This window comes from Sorex araneus, chromosome 7 (assembly GCF_027595985.1).
Source record: "Sorex araneus isolate mSorAra2 chromosome 7, mSorAra2.pri, whole genome shotgun sequence".
Lineage (NCBI taxonomy): Eukaryota > Metazoa > Chordata > Mammalia > Eulipotyphla > Soricidae > Sorex > Sorex araneus.
In genome coordinates, this window is record NC_073308.1 from 51,474,367 (window position 1) to 51,495,240 (window position 20,874).

General features: G+C 34.8%; 1 protein-coding gene across 4 annotated transcripts in view; it reads left to right on the forward strand.

Moving 5' to 3' along the window:
* Positions 1–20,874, forward strand: part of FSTL5 (follistatin like 5) — a 693,844-nt gene that overhangs the window by 367,206 nt on the left and 305,764 nt on the right. For all 4 annotated transcript variants that reach the window (XM_055144641.1, XM_004606146.2, XM_055144642.1 and 1 more), the window contains exon 6: positions 3,767–3,887. In XM_055144641.1, coding sequence (XP_055000616.1) covers positions 3,767–3,887 — 121 coding nt within the window. The remainder of the gene's footprint in view (positions 1–3,766; positions 3,888–20,874) is intronic.

Consider the following 20,874-nt stretch of genomic DNA (forward strand, 5'->3'; position numbering starts at 1 on the left):
AACCAAAAGTAAAGTTTTAGACCAAAAAAATTGCAATATTCTGATTAGTAAAAGTAAGGCTATTTCTATAAGATAGCTCCTTTATTTTTTGCCTGAATAAGATGTTTTCTTGTCCTAAGTATTTTTTGACTACAGTCCTCTATTTCACCTGTTTCATGAATTATATACTGAAGTCAATTATTTATCTATCTACATTAACTAGGATGAATTCATGTTTTAATATTCCTCAACTGCCAACCTATCATCAGTTTAAAAGAACCAAAACTCTGAATCTACAGAGCAATCTTTTTTTTTTTTTTTTACTGGTTGAAATTACAAAGGGAGCTATCTTATTTATGCGAAACACCTCAGGCAGTGTTAAGGTTCTCATCAAAAACCTTAAAGAAAAAGATAGAAAATAGGCAGTATGTTTTCAGTATTTATAAAGGAGGAACGCATTTTCTCTCTGTACTTCTAGATTCATAAGCTAATCTTAGAATCCATCAGAGAAATAATATAATTTCATAATTTTTGACCCACAAATTTATGAACCTGTAGGGATAATCAGATAATTGAGGGCTATATCATATCTTAAGAAGGTGAGAAGGGAATAGTGTTGCAGGTGACATATGTGAAGTGGTAAAAGAGGAGGTAGCTTCAAATGGCAGTCTGGCACCCCCCTCTTTGCCCTCTGTACTCAGGAGAAGACCCACTATGGCTAAGAGTGATAAATTTGGCTCTAAGTACTTGTGTGGCATAAACCATACACCTCACAAACTACCTGATGGCATTCATCAAACTTCTCCTGATGGCATTCATCAAACTTCTCCTGAGCTCTACATTATGTGTGTGTGGCATGGGGATTTATTCACAATGCTCAATTTATTCCGAAGCTGTGCCTTCATTTAGCGATTGATCTTTGCAAGATAAGGGAAATCAGCCTTAGCCCCTGACCAGGTTGTTTTTCCCATTTTTTTTATTTGATCTCTAGCTCTTTGTAAACCTATATGACAACAAAAGTCACTGAAATACTTCTAAGACTGCTGGTTAAAGCATGGTGTCAGTGCACCCTTAAAGATAACCGCAATATTAGCATGGCAGATCTCAGAAGAATGCAGTGAAGCAAGATCCAGCAAACTGCTGATCCCTACCATGGGAAAAGTCATTTCCCCTGTTCTAGCAAATAACAGATGGAGAATGACTGAGAGCTCTTGTTTCTTTCTAAATAGAAAAGCCGTGTTATTTGTTTTCCCATTTGGCTTACAGAATAGATGGCATCAACCATGAGGTAGTTCTGCTAATCTCTCCAGTGGGATTGTCCTGAAATGCAGGGCTTAATACTATCATTGGATCTGTAGTACAAATAAAGCTTTTTGTAGCATTCCCCTATGGTAGCAAATACCAGCTTCACCAATGAAATTTGAATACAGTGCACAAGGAAGAATCTACAGAATTGCAGACTTTCTGTTTGCCATTGCTTATGCTGCCATTGTATCAGCAGAGGGTGGAGAGAGGACTCTAAGTGTTACCAGTGGTCTGTGTCCTACACTTTATCTTCAGAGTAATTTCTGTAGCTCATTTATATTACAGAACAACTAAACCTGTAATGCAGGAGTGTTCTAGAAATAATTACAAACACCTTTTGGGTACCTGAGTATCTTTTGCATCAACAGATACAATGATATAATAAAAAAATCTAAAAATTCATGCTCTACCAAAAGAAGAATGCATTGCATCACCTAGACAAATGTATATGATAAGCTACAGTGAATGACTGTAATAGGAATTACATTATATTAAAATTCACTCTTTTTAGCCGTAATCGACGACTTTTCAGTGTTAATACTTGCACCTGATGTCTTGTCTGCATTTCACAATACTTAAGTCAATTGAATGAAATACACAAAACAAAACAAAACAAAACAAAACACAAGCATCCAGTCCTTTGCCTGTCATCTCCTTGCTCATCTTAGTGTTCGAGCGGTCACCGTAAGGTCTCTCATTGAGAGACTTATTGTTACTGTTTTTGGCATATCCAGTACGCCACAGGTAGCTTGACAGGTTCTGCCGTATGGGCTCAATAGTCTCAGTAGCTTGCCAGGCTCTCCAAGAGGGGCCGAGGAATCGAACATGGGTCAACCTCGTGAAAGGTGATTCCCCAACATGGGTCAACCTCGTGAAAGGTGATTCCCTACTGCTGTGCTATTTATTGCTCTGAGGAAAAAAATATATATTATCGTCCATTTCTAATTGAAGAAAGGTTACTGATTTCTCATAAATCACAGAGTGAGCCCAGAGGTGGCTGTTGTCTTTATATTGTCTATTTATTACAGAATTGGGGAGGTAGGTCAAAGGACTGGATGCTTGTGTTTTGTTTTGTTTTGTTTTGTTTTGTTTTGTTTATGCTGGAGTCCTGTATACCAAACAGTCTCCCTTATACCGCTGGGTGTGATAAAAATAATAATAAAAAATTAAAAATCCAGTATTTTATTTTCCTAATGTTTATTGAAGTAACACTGCATTATAACATTATAAAGTTTCAGGTTCATTTGTATTTTGACTTTATTTTCTGACTTCACTGTATCAGCTTTTAAAAATACAGAACACTAAGTGAGGCAAACTATTGCATCATTTTGTGGGATAATGTAAAAAAAATGTGGACAGAGCTTTAGAATTAGCCAGAATGTTTTAGAAATGTCTGGAAAAAAATTCTGGGAGCTCACTGGCCCTCTGTCAGAAGCAGCAGAGTATAAAAAAAGCTTCAACCTCATACATAAGACAGAACACAGAGTAGAAAAGCAATTTTACAATTTTTCTCTTCCACTCTTAGATAGTTTTCCATCATCAATCGGTGCATTAATTCTCTCTGGCTCCTGGAAACAGTCATTTGCTTAATAGCACCTTTGTGACCAGGGGACTAAATGAACAATCCCAAATGGCTTCACATCCAGCTGGGGAGAATTTTAGACAGAGAGAGGGAAAACTAACTTCATTTTTTTCCTCAAATAATGTGGCCACCAGTGTCAGGAACAACTACATTCCAATGTTTGTTGGGGAAAAAAAATAACCAAAAAACACCTTGTTTTATTTTGACATATGTAGACAGAAAATAGACCGTGTTTTCTTGAGCTAGCAAAGTAAGTAGCAATGATATAGGTAGTAGATGAGGAATTTAGCAAATTAGTAATTAACATAAGTAATTTCAGAAGTAGCAAAGTAAATAATGAAATGCAACATATCTTTAAAAATTTAAGTTTTTTGGATTCTGTTGTGAGGTTTTTATAAGAGAAAATTGGACTAAATTCCAGGAAACTATATTGATTTTATAACCTTGTATCTCTGAAAGAATGAAAAAATAAAAACTATCACAAGCAAAGGGACTAAAATGGTTTAAGTGCATATGCTGCATGCATGAGGGCCTGAGTTTGGCACCACATGGCGCTGACCTTACAACAGGACCTTACACTCCTGTTGGTACCCAGCGTTGGTACCCAGCACTGCTAGGCTGAGAAGCACTGCATCATCAGGCCAAAACCAGAAAATTCCATGCTTCCCTACTAGACTGAACAACCATGGAGTGTCTCTGAGCTATAGAACTCTGCAAAAAATGCCAAAATAAATTAGTGAATAAATAAATTCACTAATTAAAAAATCTTGATTCTTGTATTGACATACTTATCTGTCTAACTGCAGTTTCATGTCATCTTTTAAAAATGTGGTTGTTAATTAATTATTCTACAGAAATGTTAAGAAACATATATAATTATCTGTCACATTTTCTTGTCAGGTGATAAAACAAGAAGACCTTGGCAAGGATCTTTCTGACTGTACTTTGTATGATCTACTGAAACATGATGATTTTAACTCTGACAAGCACCTGGCTCTTGAAGAATTTTATCGAACATTCCGTGAGTATAATATTTCTTCTATAATGTGTCCCTTCTTTTCTGTCTCTTTATGCAATAGGCCATGTTGTTTCATCTCAGAGCACAAGCTGTTTCTTAAAAGAAGTGACATAATTAAGATAATTGAAATGTTTGTATTAAAATATATATGAAACCTCAGGAATTTAATCATTCTAAGTGAAGAGCTGGAAATATCTGATAATCCTGTTGCGCGTTCTTTTTGGTCCTCGTTTAAGTCATTAATTCCACAGTGTTTCTTCCGGGCTATTTGAGAATGGAAACAACACCTGATGTGTTGTCACCATATGTCAAAAACAATTAAAACATTCACAGAGTGATTTTTTTTTGTTTACTGAGAAACCAAAGTCACTTAATAAATGTATTTCACACCTATTTTAGTAGCATAACCACAGAACATATTTCTGTTTAAGTGGTTGGACTGATTTCTGTATGCTTAACTGGCTTAATGTTTGATGAAAGTTGATTATTTGTGCTGTTAGAAAGATTTGGGGCTGCCAGGGATGTGGCTCAGAGGTACAGCCACATGTGTGCATGTGTTTGCTTCATCTCTGTGTGAGGCTTCTTGCAATGTAAAAATACAAGCAAACAAAGAAGTCTATTCTTATTTATTATGATTTGAAATAACTCAGATAGAAAGAACTTGTGGCAGATAGTTCAGTGAGTAAGATCCTTGCCTTGCAAATGATTAGACAGATTTGGATCTCCTAAGCTCACCAAAAACCATCCCTGAACCAAGAGTAAGCCTTGAGCACAGGTAGGTTTGCACCCCACACCAAAAGCAAAACAAAACAAACAAACAAAAACAAAGCAAATATAAAATATCAAGGTACAATACAAGCAAAACAAACAAACAACAAAACCAAAAAACTGGAGAAAGAGAAAAAAAGAAACAGTTTTCAGTTACTAGTTAGTATTTTTAAATCACTGGGTTTAACCAGGTTTAACCTGAATACCCCCAAATAAATTTAAATGGATAAAATAATAAACCCCTTATAGATTATAAAACTAAATGCAATGGATTGTACTTGCATTAGCAGGAACATATTTATACTTGCATGTGGATAGGAGCTATAAATATGTCTTTCTCTTCTTTTGTTAAGATACTTTGCAACTAAATCCTCTTTTGTTTTGTTAACTTCAATGAATGGTTTTGTATAATGATGTGATTTTGGAAACTTTATTATAAAATACTTTGATAACATCATGATTGAAATAAGTATGAGAATAGAGAGAAAAGCAATTTAGAATTGTGCATTAAGTACCTATATGTACACAGTGTTGTGATAATTAAAGCAACTCCAAAAGATAGATTTCCTTTTACTTCGTAGTATATAATCACACAATGACAAAAATGACATATATAGTTTGGATGAAATGTAATATGTTTTTATATTTGGAATGCATTCACTCAGAAAGTGCATGACAAAAACACCTATAAAACTAGTGAATAATCAGAAAAAAATAAAATCAGAGAAGTTATGACTTACTTTAACTCATTAATTATTTGTTGGTCGATATAAGGACAGACAAATTACATGAGTTCTAGTATGTTATTCTTTTTGCCATGGTGTGAAGTAGAAGTAAAAAAGTACAGGTGATTTGAAAACAGGAAATGAATAATGGTAGAAAAGCATGATATTAATCAATAGCACATAAATGCAATTTTATTAGAATTGCTATAAAGTTTTCTCTAAAATATTTTAGATGAGATGAATTCCTCTAATATTTTAATGAGAATGGATGATTATTCATTCTTAATTTTCTCTAACTTTGATTGCAATAATAAAATATTTTTTATTTTTCACTAAGATCTTTAAAACATGCCCACAGTGTGGGTATTGAGTAATTCTAAATCATGCCTCGATTGATTAGCAAACTAAATTTGGAAAATTATCTAATGGCATTCAATTAATTTTAAGTGGGTTTGGTGGTATTTTGAGTACTTAGAGAATATAATAAATCCTTTGCTTGGGGCAAGGAAGGACCAGCTGTTTGGTGACTAGGAAAGAGTTTACTAATGCCTCAGTCTTCTCCAAAGACTAAATGATTTTGGAGAGAAAGAGATGCCCCAGGAATAAGAGTGGTCATTTGGAAGGCATCATTAAGTCTAGGGTTCTAATTTTATCCCCTTTTGTAACGAGTAAGTTTAGGGTATTTAACTCAAGGGCTAGGTCCTAAGTGTGACATCTCTTGAGAGTTCAATCCCATTTCCTGGATTAGCTATCCAGCTCGTTCTATTCTTTAATGAACAATTTGGAATTGCCAGATATTCCTTACGATGGTATAAATTATAGGGGAATCCCTGGCTCTAAAGACCCAATAGGTTGAAGCTATCATTTTCACTGGAAGTTTTTCTGTTGAGAAGAATGGAATCGGGGCTATCAGCTCCACAGAAGTTAGTGAAACTTGGAACCTTCTCTCCCCCATGCTCCTGTGAGATAGTGTTTTTGCTAGATACAGGAGAGAGCTGGGGCCTTTCTATGTTTAGATGTTTGATACTTTTCTTTTTCAGGGTAACTCCATTTTCAGGAGATAATTTTCTGCACCTGTAACTTTGATTGGATGATTGTTGCTGCTTACCCTAACATTTTGTTATCTTAAATATTTTCAATATTGTACATAAAATTTTCAGGGCAAATATTTATTGTGCAATTATAAACAATGCCATTATTAAGTACAGTGATTTTTATTAGCATACAAGAAACTAGTATTCTATTTTATTCCAATTCATTCAATTAAAATATTTCATTAAATCTATCATTAATGGAACACATTATTTTTGCTTTAAATTTGTAAGTAAATTTAAGAGATTTGTCACATGGAGAGATGACCATATATAAATTGAAGCATTTGTTTTCAAAAATGATATTCAAATATTTACAACTTCTGTATTTTAACTCAATCAAATGATAAAGTATGGTTATATTATTATTGATCTTTTTTCTTTCTTTTTTTTTTCTTTTTGGGTCACACCTAGCAATGCACAGGGGTTACTCCTGGCTCTGCACTCAGGAATTACCCCTGGCGGTGCTCAGGGGACCATATGGGATGCTGGGATTTGAACCCGGGTCGGCCGCCTGCAAGGCAAATGCCCTACCCGCTGTGCTATCTCTCCAGCCCCTATTATTATTAATCTTATAAATGAATTTTCTTATTTGAGCTTTGAAGATAAAAACAGAATAATTGATAATATGGGGAAAGGATATTTGTTTTCAAAGTACTTTCTAGAAAGTAACTTATTTACTGGATTTAATCATAAATTGCTCTGTGAGTCATGCTGAGTCTTTAAATTATATAAAATGAGGTATTTGTGTAATTCTTATAGGTTCTTTCAGTGTTTTCAAACTGTTAGGTGCTTTAGTTCCTAGATCCCTATGCAAATACTTTAAAATGTATTCATGTTTAGTGGTTCAAAATCTAATGCCACACTTAAACAAATATCTAGCAATTCAAAATGACCTTTATATGTAGAAAGATCCAAAAGATAAAAGTGTTTCTCCTAAGCATAAAATAATTAAGTTTTTATATGCATAATGAATCCTGTAAGAGCTTATATTAAAATTAACTGTATAAGAGCTAAATTTTTCTCCTTTGTTGTAAGAAATAATTAGAATACTAAGATACTTTAAAGAATTAAGGTATTTTTAATCACTTTTTTATTCATGATTATATTCAAAATGACATTTATAGAAAACATTTCTTAATGGAATATAGATTTGACAAAGACATTATGAGGAGAATAAAATGTGTATACATCTAAGAAACCCATTGCTGTAGTAAAATTATCTATTGGGATGATCTAATAACAAGAAGAACAAAATATGAATCTTATTAGTATAACTAGATATCAGGCCACTAGTGTATGAACAATATTTATTTGAGGAAAAGAGCAGAGTTTAATGACAAAATTGCCATAGCACAGTAGTATGGGTCAAAGTGATAAGGGCGGAACCAGAGAAGTATCAGTCACAAAACAGTGAGACAATGATATTTGGGGAAAAAAAATCAAACAAAAGTTACAAGTTATTTATCTTGACTTTAGTTATTTTTTATGTATGGGAGGAGTATGTTAGGATCAAGAATAATTTCCAGGGACCTAAGTGATAGTACAGTGGGTAGGGCGTTTGCCTTGCACATGGCCGACCTGAGTTTGATCCTCGGCATCCCGTATGGTCCCCCAAGCATCATCAGGACTAATTACTGAGTGCAGAACCAGGAGTATCCCAGGAGCATCACCGGGTGTGACCCAAAAAAGAAAAAAAAAAGAAGTATAAGAAGAATTTCCAATTTTTAAACTCTTATGTCAAGGTATAAAATGATGATATTCATTAAAGAAGGAAACACATGGAATTAAATTAAACCAAGTTAAATAACTATGTTAAGTTATATTCAGGTATATAAGGACAAATTGAAGTTCAAACATTGGCTGAATAATACTGAGATCACAGGTGGCAGCTGTGCATCATAAAATGTGATAATAGTCTTAAGAGAAGAAAGGAAGTAAAACTGAAACAAGCAAACAAACAAAAGAACATAACAAAAATCCAAAAACCAGCAACAACAACAGCAAAATATCCTTTTAGAGTTGTAAGACAATAAACAAGGAGGACTTCATCATAAAATTTAAGGTTGAGTTCAAGAAAGTATGTAATAGCTTTGCTACTGGATTTAACAATAGGGAAGTTGTTGAGGACTTCTAGCAATTTTGGCACTCTGAGGAATAGAAATTAAAGAGGGGAAAGCTAAGATTTTAAGTAATAATAATAAAATTAATTTTAGTATGCAAAATTATGGCGCCCGCTGGAGTAAATCGAAGATCAATGGGATGACAAGTGATACAAGTGATGCAAAAAGGAGAACACATAGCATGCATCAATTTTCTGTTCAGAGAAATCCCCGGCAGATGTAGTAGAGCTTCATATTTATAAGAAAAGGGTATTTTCTTGGAGAGAAATGTCCAGGGATAAGGTAGGAAGACAAGTGGTTAGATGGTTCCTACAGTGCTGATAATTCTCTCTTAGTTCACAGGGTTTAGGAAACACTTTTGCACGTCAATGTGGATGCAATAATAATTCCATATGCAAATTGCTCAAATGTAAAACCTTGGAACAGCTTCAATTTTTGGAAATGTATTTCTTCGACTATATACTTTAATTTCAATGTTAATTTATATACTCATTTCTAAGATGACAGTGTTTGATATTAGATTTTATAGATCTACCATGACAAGGATTGATAGATTTTATAGATCTACATGACAGTTTTATTTTCCTTTTTTAAAAATCCTTCGCAGACCATTTGCTTGTAAGTCGCTTCTACTTCATATTGCTGCTATTTCTGATTCTTTTAGACTTTAGAGAAAAGAACTATTCAAAAGGATTGTTATTTGTGCTGGAGAGAGAGCACAGGGTTTAAAACCTTGTTTATAGCTCATTCTGGTCCCGTACTTAGCATCCCATATAGTAACTTAGACCTCTAGGAGTGATTCCTGAACACAGAAAGAGGAATAGAACTTGAGCATATCTGGGTGTGACCCCTCGAAAAGCCCATACACTTTTAAAATTTATTTTTATTTTTAGGAAAGGTTTTTACAATAATTTATTACATTTACTATTCCAACACCAATCCCACCAGCATTAGACTTTCCCAACACCATATTTTGAATGTTTCCAGCCTGACCCCCCAAAGCCTGCCCCCAAAGCAGGACCTCAGTCATTTATTTTGTATTCCTTGTTATGAATAATCTACTAAAATGTATCCAAAAAGTTTCCGTAGAGGAAAATGTTGAAGATTGTTCTATTTCACCCTGCAGCTATTGACCCTTATCTAGCTGCATCAATGGGGTAGAGTTTCTCGACCACATGTTTGAGGAATTCTAAATTTTTCAATATAAGCCCTTTTATTCCTAGTGGAAATAGATGCTGAAGTCTTCAACAAGATCTCAGTGAACCAAATACATCAAAATAGGAACAGGAAGTGGGATTTCAAGGATCATGAGAGTGAGGTTTAAGGGATGCAGATATGGTTTAAAATAGGCCCATCAATTTTTGTAATGTTTCATATCAACATAGAAACAGATACAAATCATATATTTTAATCAATAGATGCAAAGAAACATTTGACAAAGTTTATTACACATTTGGACTGGAGCGATAGTACAACGGGTAGGGTGTTTGCTGTGCACGCAGCTGACCCAGGTTCAATTCCTCCATCCCTTTCAGAGATCCCGGCAAGCTACTGAGACTATCCCGCCTGAACGGCAGAGCCTGGCAAGCTACCCGTGGCATATTCAATATGCAAAAAACAGTAACAACAAGTCTCACAATGGAGACATTACTGGTGCCTACTCAAGCAAATCGATGAACAAAGGAACAAAACTGCTACAGTGCTATATCCATACCAAAAAAAAAAAAAGGAATTAGCTGTATTAAAATAAACAACCAAAACAGTGAGACATACTTAGAAAACTCTATTACACTTATCTCTACACAGCAAAAGAGTCATTGACTAAATTCAAGATATCCTACCAAATACAGGATATCAGGATATATTTATATAAATACAATTGGCCAAGGACTAATAATCAAAGATACATTTTAAAGACTCACAAAAATTAGCAATAGAAAGAAAAAAGCCTCATCAAAAACTAGTGAGAAGAACTAACAGAAACTTAAAATGGGTCTGGAGAGATAGTCTAAGGATTGCAGTATTTAATTTTTTTTTTCTTTTTTGGGTCACACCTGGTGATGCACAGAGGTTTTGCACTCAGGAATTACTACTGGCAGTGCCCTGGGGACCATATGGAATGCTGGGAATTGAACCCGGGTAGCCCACGTAGAAGGCAAACGCCCTACCTGCTATGCTATCACTCCAGCCCCCTGCAGTGTTTGTTTCGCACGTGTGACTGACTCCAGTTATGTTCCCACCACCACCTAGAGTCATCCCCGAGACAGCTAAGAGTAATCCATGAGCACTGCAAAGTGTGAAACCCATCACACATATATACAGACATATATATTACATGCATTAGATATGTATATATTTGTCTTCAATGATATCTCAATAACAAAATATTCATAAAATGATTTTTAAAATAAATAAAGAAATAGGAATAATGGGAGACATGAAGCCATGAAATAATATAACATACTCATAGACTTGAGGAATTACATTTTCCAAATACGCACCCTACATAATCCATAAATGCATTCAATTCAATCCTTATGAGAACGCAATGTCTTACTTTCAGGAAATTGAAAAAAAAAACATTGCTGTGTTTTGTTATGTAACTAAGATCCTGAATATACATAGCAATCCTCTGGTGGGAAGAGAATGAGGATATCACTCATATGTACATCACTCTACTCTCATAAGTTACCGTAATCAAAAGAGTGTTAGAGTAAAATTTGACATATAGATCAATGGAATAAAATTGAGAAACCAGAAATGAATCCTCACATATGTGAGCAGTTAATTTGTGTTGAAGAGCCAAAGGCATAAAATAGAGAAATCTTTTTATCTATAAAATCTTTTTATCTATAAAATCTTTTTATCTATACTGCCAAAGGCAGTATCTTTAACATATGATTTTTGGAAATTGTATATTCCATTCAAAGAGATACAATTTTCACTCAATCTCACACCATACACAAAAGCTAATTCACAATGGATTTGAGGCTTGAATATTAAAAATGAAACAAAAAAGAGTACATGAAAGAAAACACAGACAATAATACTTTCTATCGTATTGTCCTCAGTGATATATTTGAAGACTGACTCAAATGACAAAGAAACAAAAGCAAAAATAAACAAATGTGGTTGCAATCAAACAAAAAGTTTGTGCATACAGAAAGAAACATCCATGGCATAAAAAATGTATATTATTGACTGTGAGGATGTATTCACACATCATATACCTGACAGTAAACATATTCAAAATATATCACATAACTCAACAACAAATATTCCTATCAAAAATGAATTAAGAGCTGAATATACACTTCATCAAAGATGACCAACAGGCGCCTGAAAAAACATTCACTATCAGGTAAATGCAAATCAAATGGCAATGAAATATTACCTCATACCTTATATGGAAAAATCCTAAACAAAAGGGCAACCAGAATGTGAATAAGCAGTCATACTTGTTCCCTGTTGATGGTATATACACATAGCGCACTGCTGCTACTTGCCTTTAACGAAGAAGACTTCATGTCTTCTAAAGGTAAGTGGTAGTAAACACACACAGATGACCAAAGAGGGTCATATTAAGCTCAGTAACTCAGAAATACCCAATGACTGGATTGTCTAGATTATATATGACCTGTAAACAAGCAAAGCATGTAAAAAGATAAATCAAATGAGAACTAACCCTTTTCACTCTATCCACAAAACACATTACTGGAAATGGAGATGGGTGTGGAAAGAAATTAGGGGTCAGTTAATCGATTTTGATACCCCCTACTGGGCATGGTGTGTGGTAACAGTAAATTGAAGAAGCAGGAAACTATTCTCCACATAATGCTGAAAAACAATATTCTCTGTCTGTCTGTCTGTCTGTCTGTCTGTCTCTCTCTCTCTCTCTCTCTCTCTCTCTCTCTCTCTTACTCTCTCTCTCTCTAAGGATAATTGGGACCCAACTGATTGACATCCTTTCCAAAAAGATAGGCTCTTGGAAGGGGACTAGTCTAAATGCAATTACAATATGATAGAACATTTTACAGAAAGACAGGCCAGATAATACCATATTGGACTAATTTGAAATAGGATAAACATCAGAATTTTATCATTTTAAAATGACACTGTGATCCTGATTGTCAAAATTATCTTAATAATAATTTGTTCTCGTTTTTGTGCCTTCTTAAGCTGGTGCTTATTTTCTTTTTCACTTATTGCCTCTGGCATTCTTCACATTCTAATCTCTGTGGTAAATCCTCATTGCTGGCCTAATTATTTATAATTATTTTAAAAGAAGACACAATTAGATATTGGCTTTTGTCTTATTTCAAAGGAACTATTTGTTCTTATTCTTTAATATATTGATTCTTTTTGTCATACAGATATTGTGAGTATGACCTTTGCTACCATAAAGTGACACTGAAATAAAACATAAAAAGAAAGGGGGGTGGCTGTCGGGTGGAGGGTGATAAACCATTCTTACTCTCCACATTTTACCTGATGTTGTCAGTCTCAAGTTGGTGCATCTGAGTTAACCTCTCTTCTGATTTCAACATAATCTTCTGTGTTGTAATTTGCCTGTGGCTGTTTTGAACTTTCAAATTATTTCTAGAGCTTATTGGTATTTTATCTCGGTTAACCCTATGTTCTTTATATCATTTTCTCTGAAACCCCTAGATCCCTTCATTTCCCACTGCATGGCTCTGACACACTGTCTTGGAGATGTCTCTTCCAATCCAGACTGTTAGTACAGAGGTCACAGGGAGACAGCTACCCCAGTACTGATTCACTTGCCTGTGACAGCTACTTTAACTTGATTTACACTTCCTCAAATTTCCCAGTTCAGTTGCTAATTGTGGGACCCGAGTTTATTTGGTGAAATATTGTTCACCAATTTAAGACTTTTCCAGAATGATATGTCTGTCATACATGCTTTAATTAGTAGTAACTTTCTGAAATTCCTTCTCTAGCTTAGTCAAAAAGAATGTGTTTTATTTATGTGTTTTTAATTTTTTTAATTTTATAAAGTAGTTCACAGAATAGTTTATAAAGTAGTTCACCCATGGTGTATTTGATATGCCAAAAACAGTAACAAGTCTCACAATGGAGACAATTCTGGTGCCCTCTCGAGCAAATTGATGAATAATGGGATGACAGTGCTACTGTGCTTAGGGAAACTTTTGTTTGTTTGTTTTTTATTTGATTTTGGCATAACACTCAGCTTTGCTGAGGGCTTTCTTCTGGCTCTGCCCTCAGCAGTCAGCCCTGGCGGGATCTAGGGTGCCCTATGCGATGCTGGAATGGAACCTGGGTTGACATTAGGTAAGGCAAGTGCCTTAGCCCTGTGCTCTCTCTCCAGCCCATCCTGCCAGCATACTGACTGGAAATATTATTCCGTTTATCTCCCCAACCACACAGCAGAGCCTGGCAAGCTCTTCGTGGCTTATTCCATATGCCAAAAACAGTAACAATAACAGGTCTCATTCCCCTGATGCTGAAAGAGCCTCCAATCATTGGGAAAGATGAGTAAGGAGTGGCTGCTAACATCTCAGGACTGGGAAGAATGGAGACGTTACTGGCTCCTGCTTGAATAAATCGATGAACAATGGGATGACAGTGACAGTGATACAGTTCACAAATTTTGATTACATTTAATATCCACACAACAATCCCACCACCATTCCACCTTCCCACCATCATATTTCCAATGTTTTTATCTCGAACCCCAATCCATGCCCCACAGCAGAACTGAAAGAATATAACATTTCCCTCTAAGGTGGTTTGCTTCCTATTTTGAATCCCATCAAATGTGGTGCGGTACTCTTGGAGTATGGGTAAGGTGTGTCTTAAGAAATGTTGCAAGGCTGCAAATGTGTCTGCGTGGTCCAGGAAAAGGTTCACTCATGGATGAGTCTCAGCCGAGGATGTGGAGAGCAGCCATAAGCAGGGCGGCAGTGGACTTCTGGAGAATTCCGGCTGCTGGGGCTGTGTCCCTTGGAACAGGGAGGGGTCTCGCCTGCCCTCCTCTGGGGCGCCCTGAGTGAAACAGCCTGGCACGGGGTCCGACAGCATAGTTCTATTTATGTATTTCTAGTTGAAATTTTCTTTTGGGGATTCTATTATATCAAATAGTAGGGCATTTAGCTAGCCATCACATTTTCTTGTGATAAATAAAACCAAGTATGCAAAGTATGTAACATAATGAGACATACTTTTGAAAATGATGAAATTTTTTAAAAAATGTTCTTTTATGCCATAGCTGGTGGCTCTTTGGGCTTGCTGTTGGCTTCGTGCTCAGGGATTTCTCCCTGTGGGATGGAGTGTATGGGCTTTTAGAAACCAAACCTGGGTCAGGAGCATAAAATACTCTGCTCTCAGCACTAAATCTTTCCAGCTTCTAGATTAGACATACTTAACACACCAATATTTCTTTTTATTTTTCCAGTTTCAATAACTTAAGATGATAGCACAGCAGGTAGAGAGTTTGCCTTGCACATGCTCACCCGGGTTCGATTTGTTTGTCCCTCTCGGAGAGCCTGGGAAGCTAATGAGAGTATCCCGGCCACACGGCAGAGCCTGCAAGCTCCCCATGGTGCATTCCTTATGCCAAAAGCAGTAACAACAAGTCTCACAATGGAGACGTTACTGGTGCCCGCTCAAACCAAATCAATGAAAAATGGGAGGGCAATGCTAATAACTTAATCAAGTTCTTAGAAAATAATGATATAATATTTTTCCTTTTACTGATGTCTATTAATATGTATGTATGTATTTATTTTTCCCGTTGGAGGTATGCTAACTTTCAGAGTAATTTTTCTTTTAATGGATATAACAGATAAAATACCAAATTTTGATGCAGCTTGTCTTTGCATAAGATTTTGGGAGGTTATTAAATATTAGTTGAGATCCATTGTTTCATGCTGAAAAACTGAGAGATTAATTAAATAGGGGAAGTTAATTCTTTAATTTTCATGTAAGTCAAGACACATTAGAAAAAATCTGCCAAAAGCTTTATTAAATTTGGTATTTACTAATACCATAATGTCTGATTTTTAAGTGACCATTTTGTTGTTAATGTTATATAAAATAAAAATGCGAAATAGAAAACAAAAACATTTTAATTTTTATTCCTTTTTATCACCATAGCACAAATATATAAAACATAAAATGTTCATTGTTTGCAATGGTTTGCAAATGATGCTAGTTTTGAAAACAGGATTGAGTCATATCTTGTGGTGCTCGTGGCTTCTTCCTGACTCTGTGCTCAGGGATTATTTCTTCAGAGCCTGGGGACCATAAAGGGTACCAAAAATCAAACCCTGATAATCTGGGTGCCTTACTACTGTACTATCACTCCATTCCTAGTATTCAGTTTTATTTCTTTTTGATGGTGTGAAAATAATAATGAGTTGAAATTGGATAGCAAATTTTAAATTTTGATTTTTTCTGAGCTAGTTATATGAAATATCATAGTCTTTCGATGCTACAAAAGGTTTCAATCCACAGTTCGCTGTCAACCGGGTATAAAATTGCCAGTGTTATTTGTCTTAAAATTTTAAATATTTACTAAAATTTTATTGGGAACTTCATTGTTCCCTATCTGAAACATTTATATGAAGATATGTTTTGAGACTCCATACCCCAGCATCAAATGTGCAATATTATGACATAAATATTTTACACAGCTATCATCCCCAGTGATTCCCAAAGCTCAGGGGCTTCTGGTAGTGCTAAGCCACTACAGTTTAAGGCTTGAGGCCCAGCTGTGTTATACGCAACTTGGCAGTTCTAGAAGATTCCAAGGCCTTCTTGAGCCAGCTACATCAAGTGATACATGGAGAACTATCACTGAGGTGGAACTCAGCCCTCTTACGTATCAGCAAATGCTCTATCATTCAGAGCAAGCTTCATAACTCAGGGCTTACTCCCGACCCTGTAACCAGTGGGTCACTTCTGGCAGTGCAGCAAGGATATATGCTGTTATGGGAATTGAACTGAAGATGGTGATTGCAAGAAAAGCACTTTACCTCTGCATCCCCATGCTATTTCTCTGTGTCTTAAATAATATTGTCATAGTTTGGATATATCAAACTATGCCATGATATATGTATATCAAACTATGACAATGTATATGTCATACATTGTCATGTATGAATTTAAAAAATTCATACATTCATCATTTAATAAATTATAACCATGTCACTTAATTTATCACTACCTATTATTACAGAACTTTCCTTTGGCCTTTTTTTAAAAATAAAAATGTTCATTAGTATATAGAAGTAGCCATCATGGAAGAATATTGCATAACATGAAGAAGCATGTATATATAATTATTGGAGATGGCTTTGGTATCTTGAATCATATTATAACTTATTATACAGTGAACATATTATAAATTGTTAACACAACTTAACATCGAAGAAACAATTTTTTCCTATGCTTACTTTTTTCTTTAAAATATTTATTTAATGTAGAAAAAAAGCCTTAACTGTTGATACAATTCTAGAATTAAAACGTATTATATAACAAAGCTCCAATATTAAAATAAATAAGTCACTGTGACTGAAATCCTGTTGCTCATCGATTAGCTCAAGCCGGCACCAGTAAATTCTCCATTGTGAAACTTGTTTGGCATATAGAATACAGCTTGCCAGGCTTTGCCCTGCGGGCTAGATACTTTGCCCTGCTTTCCGAGAGGGGCGGAGGAATCAAACGCAGATCAGCTGCTTGCAAGGCAAGCATCCTACGAACTATGCTATTGCTTCTATAAAAATCAATTTATGTGAATTCTGTTATATCCGATTGCTGGATTGTTAAGTGCTAATCCAATAATTTATTAAGGTGCTTGTTGCTAGTTGAGCCATTTGCATTATTGCTTTTCTTTGTTGAGTTTTGTTGGCTTATTTGTTGCTTTCCCATCTAATTTGGTGTGCTCCTCCTGGAATTTCAGTATTGAGGAATTAAGAGGTGTTGCCAGATTCAGAAATTTTAGGATCTATGGTCTGGGCCAGTGAGTCCACATGACTGCAGCTGTGGTCGGCGGGCATTGTTTGTTGCCAGGTTTTCCCCAAGTAAAAAGGTTACGGGGAGCTTGCCCAACCTGACTTTGAAAAAAACTTAGAATTCCCAGTCTCGGCACCTGTGACGTTAAATTGTTCACAGTTTGGCGTCTGCAAAGAATATCTGTGAGGTCGTGGAGTTGAGTCCTTAGCGTGGTTGCAGAGTTAGGGTAAGGTTGTTGCTGCCAGGCGTCGACTGGGCGGCTACTCTGCCCGCTGCTTCCTGATGGCGCCCTGGAGTTTTCAACTGTGGGAAGCAGCGTGGCCATGAATTTCAGCTGCTTTGTGTCCATCTTCAAGATTTAGTCGGATTTGATAGAGCTGGGCTGGTGGGTGAGTGAATATGGAAGTGACTATAGGAGGTCACATCTTTCTTTTTTTTCCTAAAGGATAATACAACACTTTGAAAACAAAATACAAATAAAATAAAATGAAAAGAATTATATTCGTTATTATTTTTTTCTTTTTTGTATATTTGAACATTCTTAAAATTAGATTTTAGTAGCATTTTTCTTATATCAATCTATTTAAAATATTTTGTCACAGAATATAGTATATATATAAACATTAAGCAATTATTTAATTTCTTTTTCCCTTACCAAGTTTTGAAACGAGGTGTATTTTTTCCAGTTGTAGCACATCACAGTTTGGACTAGCCACATTTCAAATGCCACAGTGTTTAAGCTAATTCTTGAATGTTATCTATGTAGTGGTTATATTCCGCTTATAGTAAGTAGAGCCTTGCTCATATCCCCAGCTGTAGAAAAATAACAGAGTAAACTTCATATTCATATCCTCAGCACAAATGTTTATTTTTAGAGTCCAGTAAAATGATTTTAATTCGCCTCAAACTAGTATATCCTAAATGCTATATTATCAGTGGATCATTTGATGTGTTAAACCCACAGTTAGCATTTCTAAAATATCTTTACTAGCTTTTAAATAATCTTATTTAAAAAATTATGACTAGCTTCCACTGAGATAGTAAAGTGGGTAGGCCATTTGCCTTACATATGGCCAACGGGGTTGGATTTCTGCCACACTATATGGTCCCCTAAACCTGTCAAGAGTGATCCCTGAGCAGAGAACCAGGAGTTAACCACAAGCGTATGCAGGCATGCCCCTCCCAAATAAGGATAAAATTAAATTATTGCTTAATGTGTGAAATATTTCATTCTAATGTCAGAAACTAGTAATGCATTGTTTGATATTCTGTGATTCATCCATTAATAAAGGATAATTTCTTAAGAAATTCATTTACAAATTCTCTAATGATTTTAAAATATGGGGGGGGTCTTTTGATCACACCCAGCTGTGTTCAAAGTAAGTGCCTTACTCACTGTTATTTAAATTGGACATCAGCACTTCCAATTTAAATTATAATGAACCTCAAACTCTACAAGTTTTATTTAGTGACACAGTCCTATAATGTTAAAAGTGCCTGTGTCTTATGTTTTCAAAAACATTTGTAAAAGAATAAACAACAATTCAAAAGTAGGTGGAAGTCAAATTCTTTTCTCAATTAAAAACTAGAAGGAATCTACAAAGCTCCCTTAGTGAGATTTTGTGAGGGGAAGATAACAATCACCCATAAAAATTATTTATGATATTGTGATAAGAGTAAAGAAATTCTAGTAGAATGTTTAGTCATGATTGATAAAATGTAAGAGAACCCTTGGTGGTGACCAGATACAGAAAACATCTGTAATGCTCTGAGCATTACAGAAGTTCAAGATAACAAGTCATCATAAGATGTAATGGACATTTAGAGTGACTTCCTGCAGTGTACCAGATTAGTCTTTTCTGATTATTACTGCAATAGATCTTTAATAGTAATACGAATTAAATTAATATAAACAAATCAAACATCTCGTGGCAAAGTTCAATTACTATTTTGGAAGGACAAACATTTTCAATTAAAATTAAACATTATGTAGCAAAGAAGGATGAAAAGAATATAAACAGAGACATAATGAAAAGAAGGAAGATGGGAACAAATGGGAAGAGGAGGAGAAGGTGAGAAGAATCAGAAGTAGAATCAATCAACACAATAAGTGTAGGTGTAAGTTAGTTAATATTTCAGTGACTTACATCCCCATAGTGCATGGTCCCCAGACTAAAACCAGGTTTAACTTGCAGAATCACTGAGCAACGCCTGGGCTTAAACATATGTATCCTATTTAAAAATGAACCTAAATAACATCAAATCTCTAAAAATCTTAACATCTAGCAAGAAGTAGAAGGTCAGTGCAATTTATTGCAAAAACATTGGCCTGTCAATCAAGAAATTTCAGCATTTCTATTATTATTAAAAATTGAAAGTGTAATAATATCAAACTAAAAGTTTGTCATTAAAGTTCTGAATCAGTGACTGTTTAATGGTACATGTACATTTCCTATTCTCAATAATGCAGCTCAATTCATTATATGTATATTGTGTGTATATTTTAAGAAATGCGTTTATTAACTTTCTAAAAACAACTTCAGTGACAATAATTGGTAGAAATTTTATTAGACTATAGTAACTCTTTTGACAAAAGGATTTTATCTTCTCTATTAAGATATTTTTGCTTTGGGTTGACACATTTGTTATATAAAAAAGGTTTTAGTGACATCTCATTAAAAAGTGCATATTATTGTCCTACCCTTTGTAGACATTTTTATACTCAACTAAAACTGTATAATTTAATATTTTAACACCTTTTAACTATGTTTAAACAACAGACAAGAGTGCTCTACAAGTCACTGCCTATACATATTCATTTCAAGTTATCACACCCTATTATAATTAAATGACTTTACTTCAACACCATGTTTGAAAAATTTATATATTAGCACTGTATCCTTAGTCTTTATAATTTAAAAGGTAGCACATTTTGTTATAGCTGCAGACTTACAAATTAAAGGAGCAGTAAAAGCATTTCATATGAGCAATACTGCCTTGTTAACTGTGCCTGTCACTGTTAAGGTTATGAGCATATTTTTTAATTTAAAATGACTTGCTAAGTTATTACCTGCTGAAGTATTAGCAGCTTTGAGACATTAATGGCAACTGACATTACAACTATTTATTAACATTGATGACTATTAACAGTTGACAATATAGTTCTCAAAATTCATGCTACACAGTGGCAAGTTATGTCTTACCAACAATGAATTGTATTCTTTTCTTCAGAATCTACTTTGTCTTGCTATTTCAGTAACTAAGAAAGCATAATCTATTTATTTGA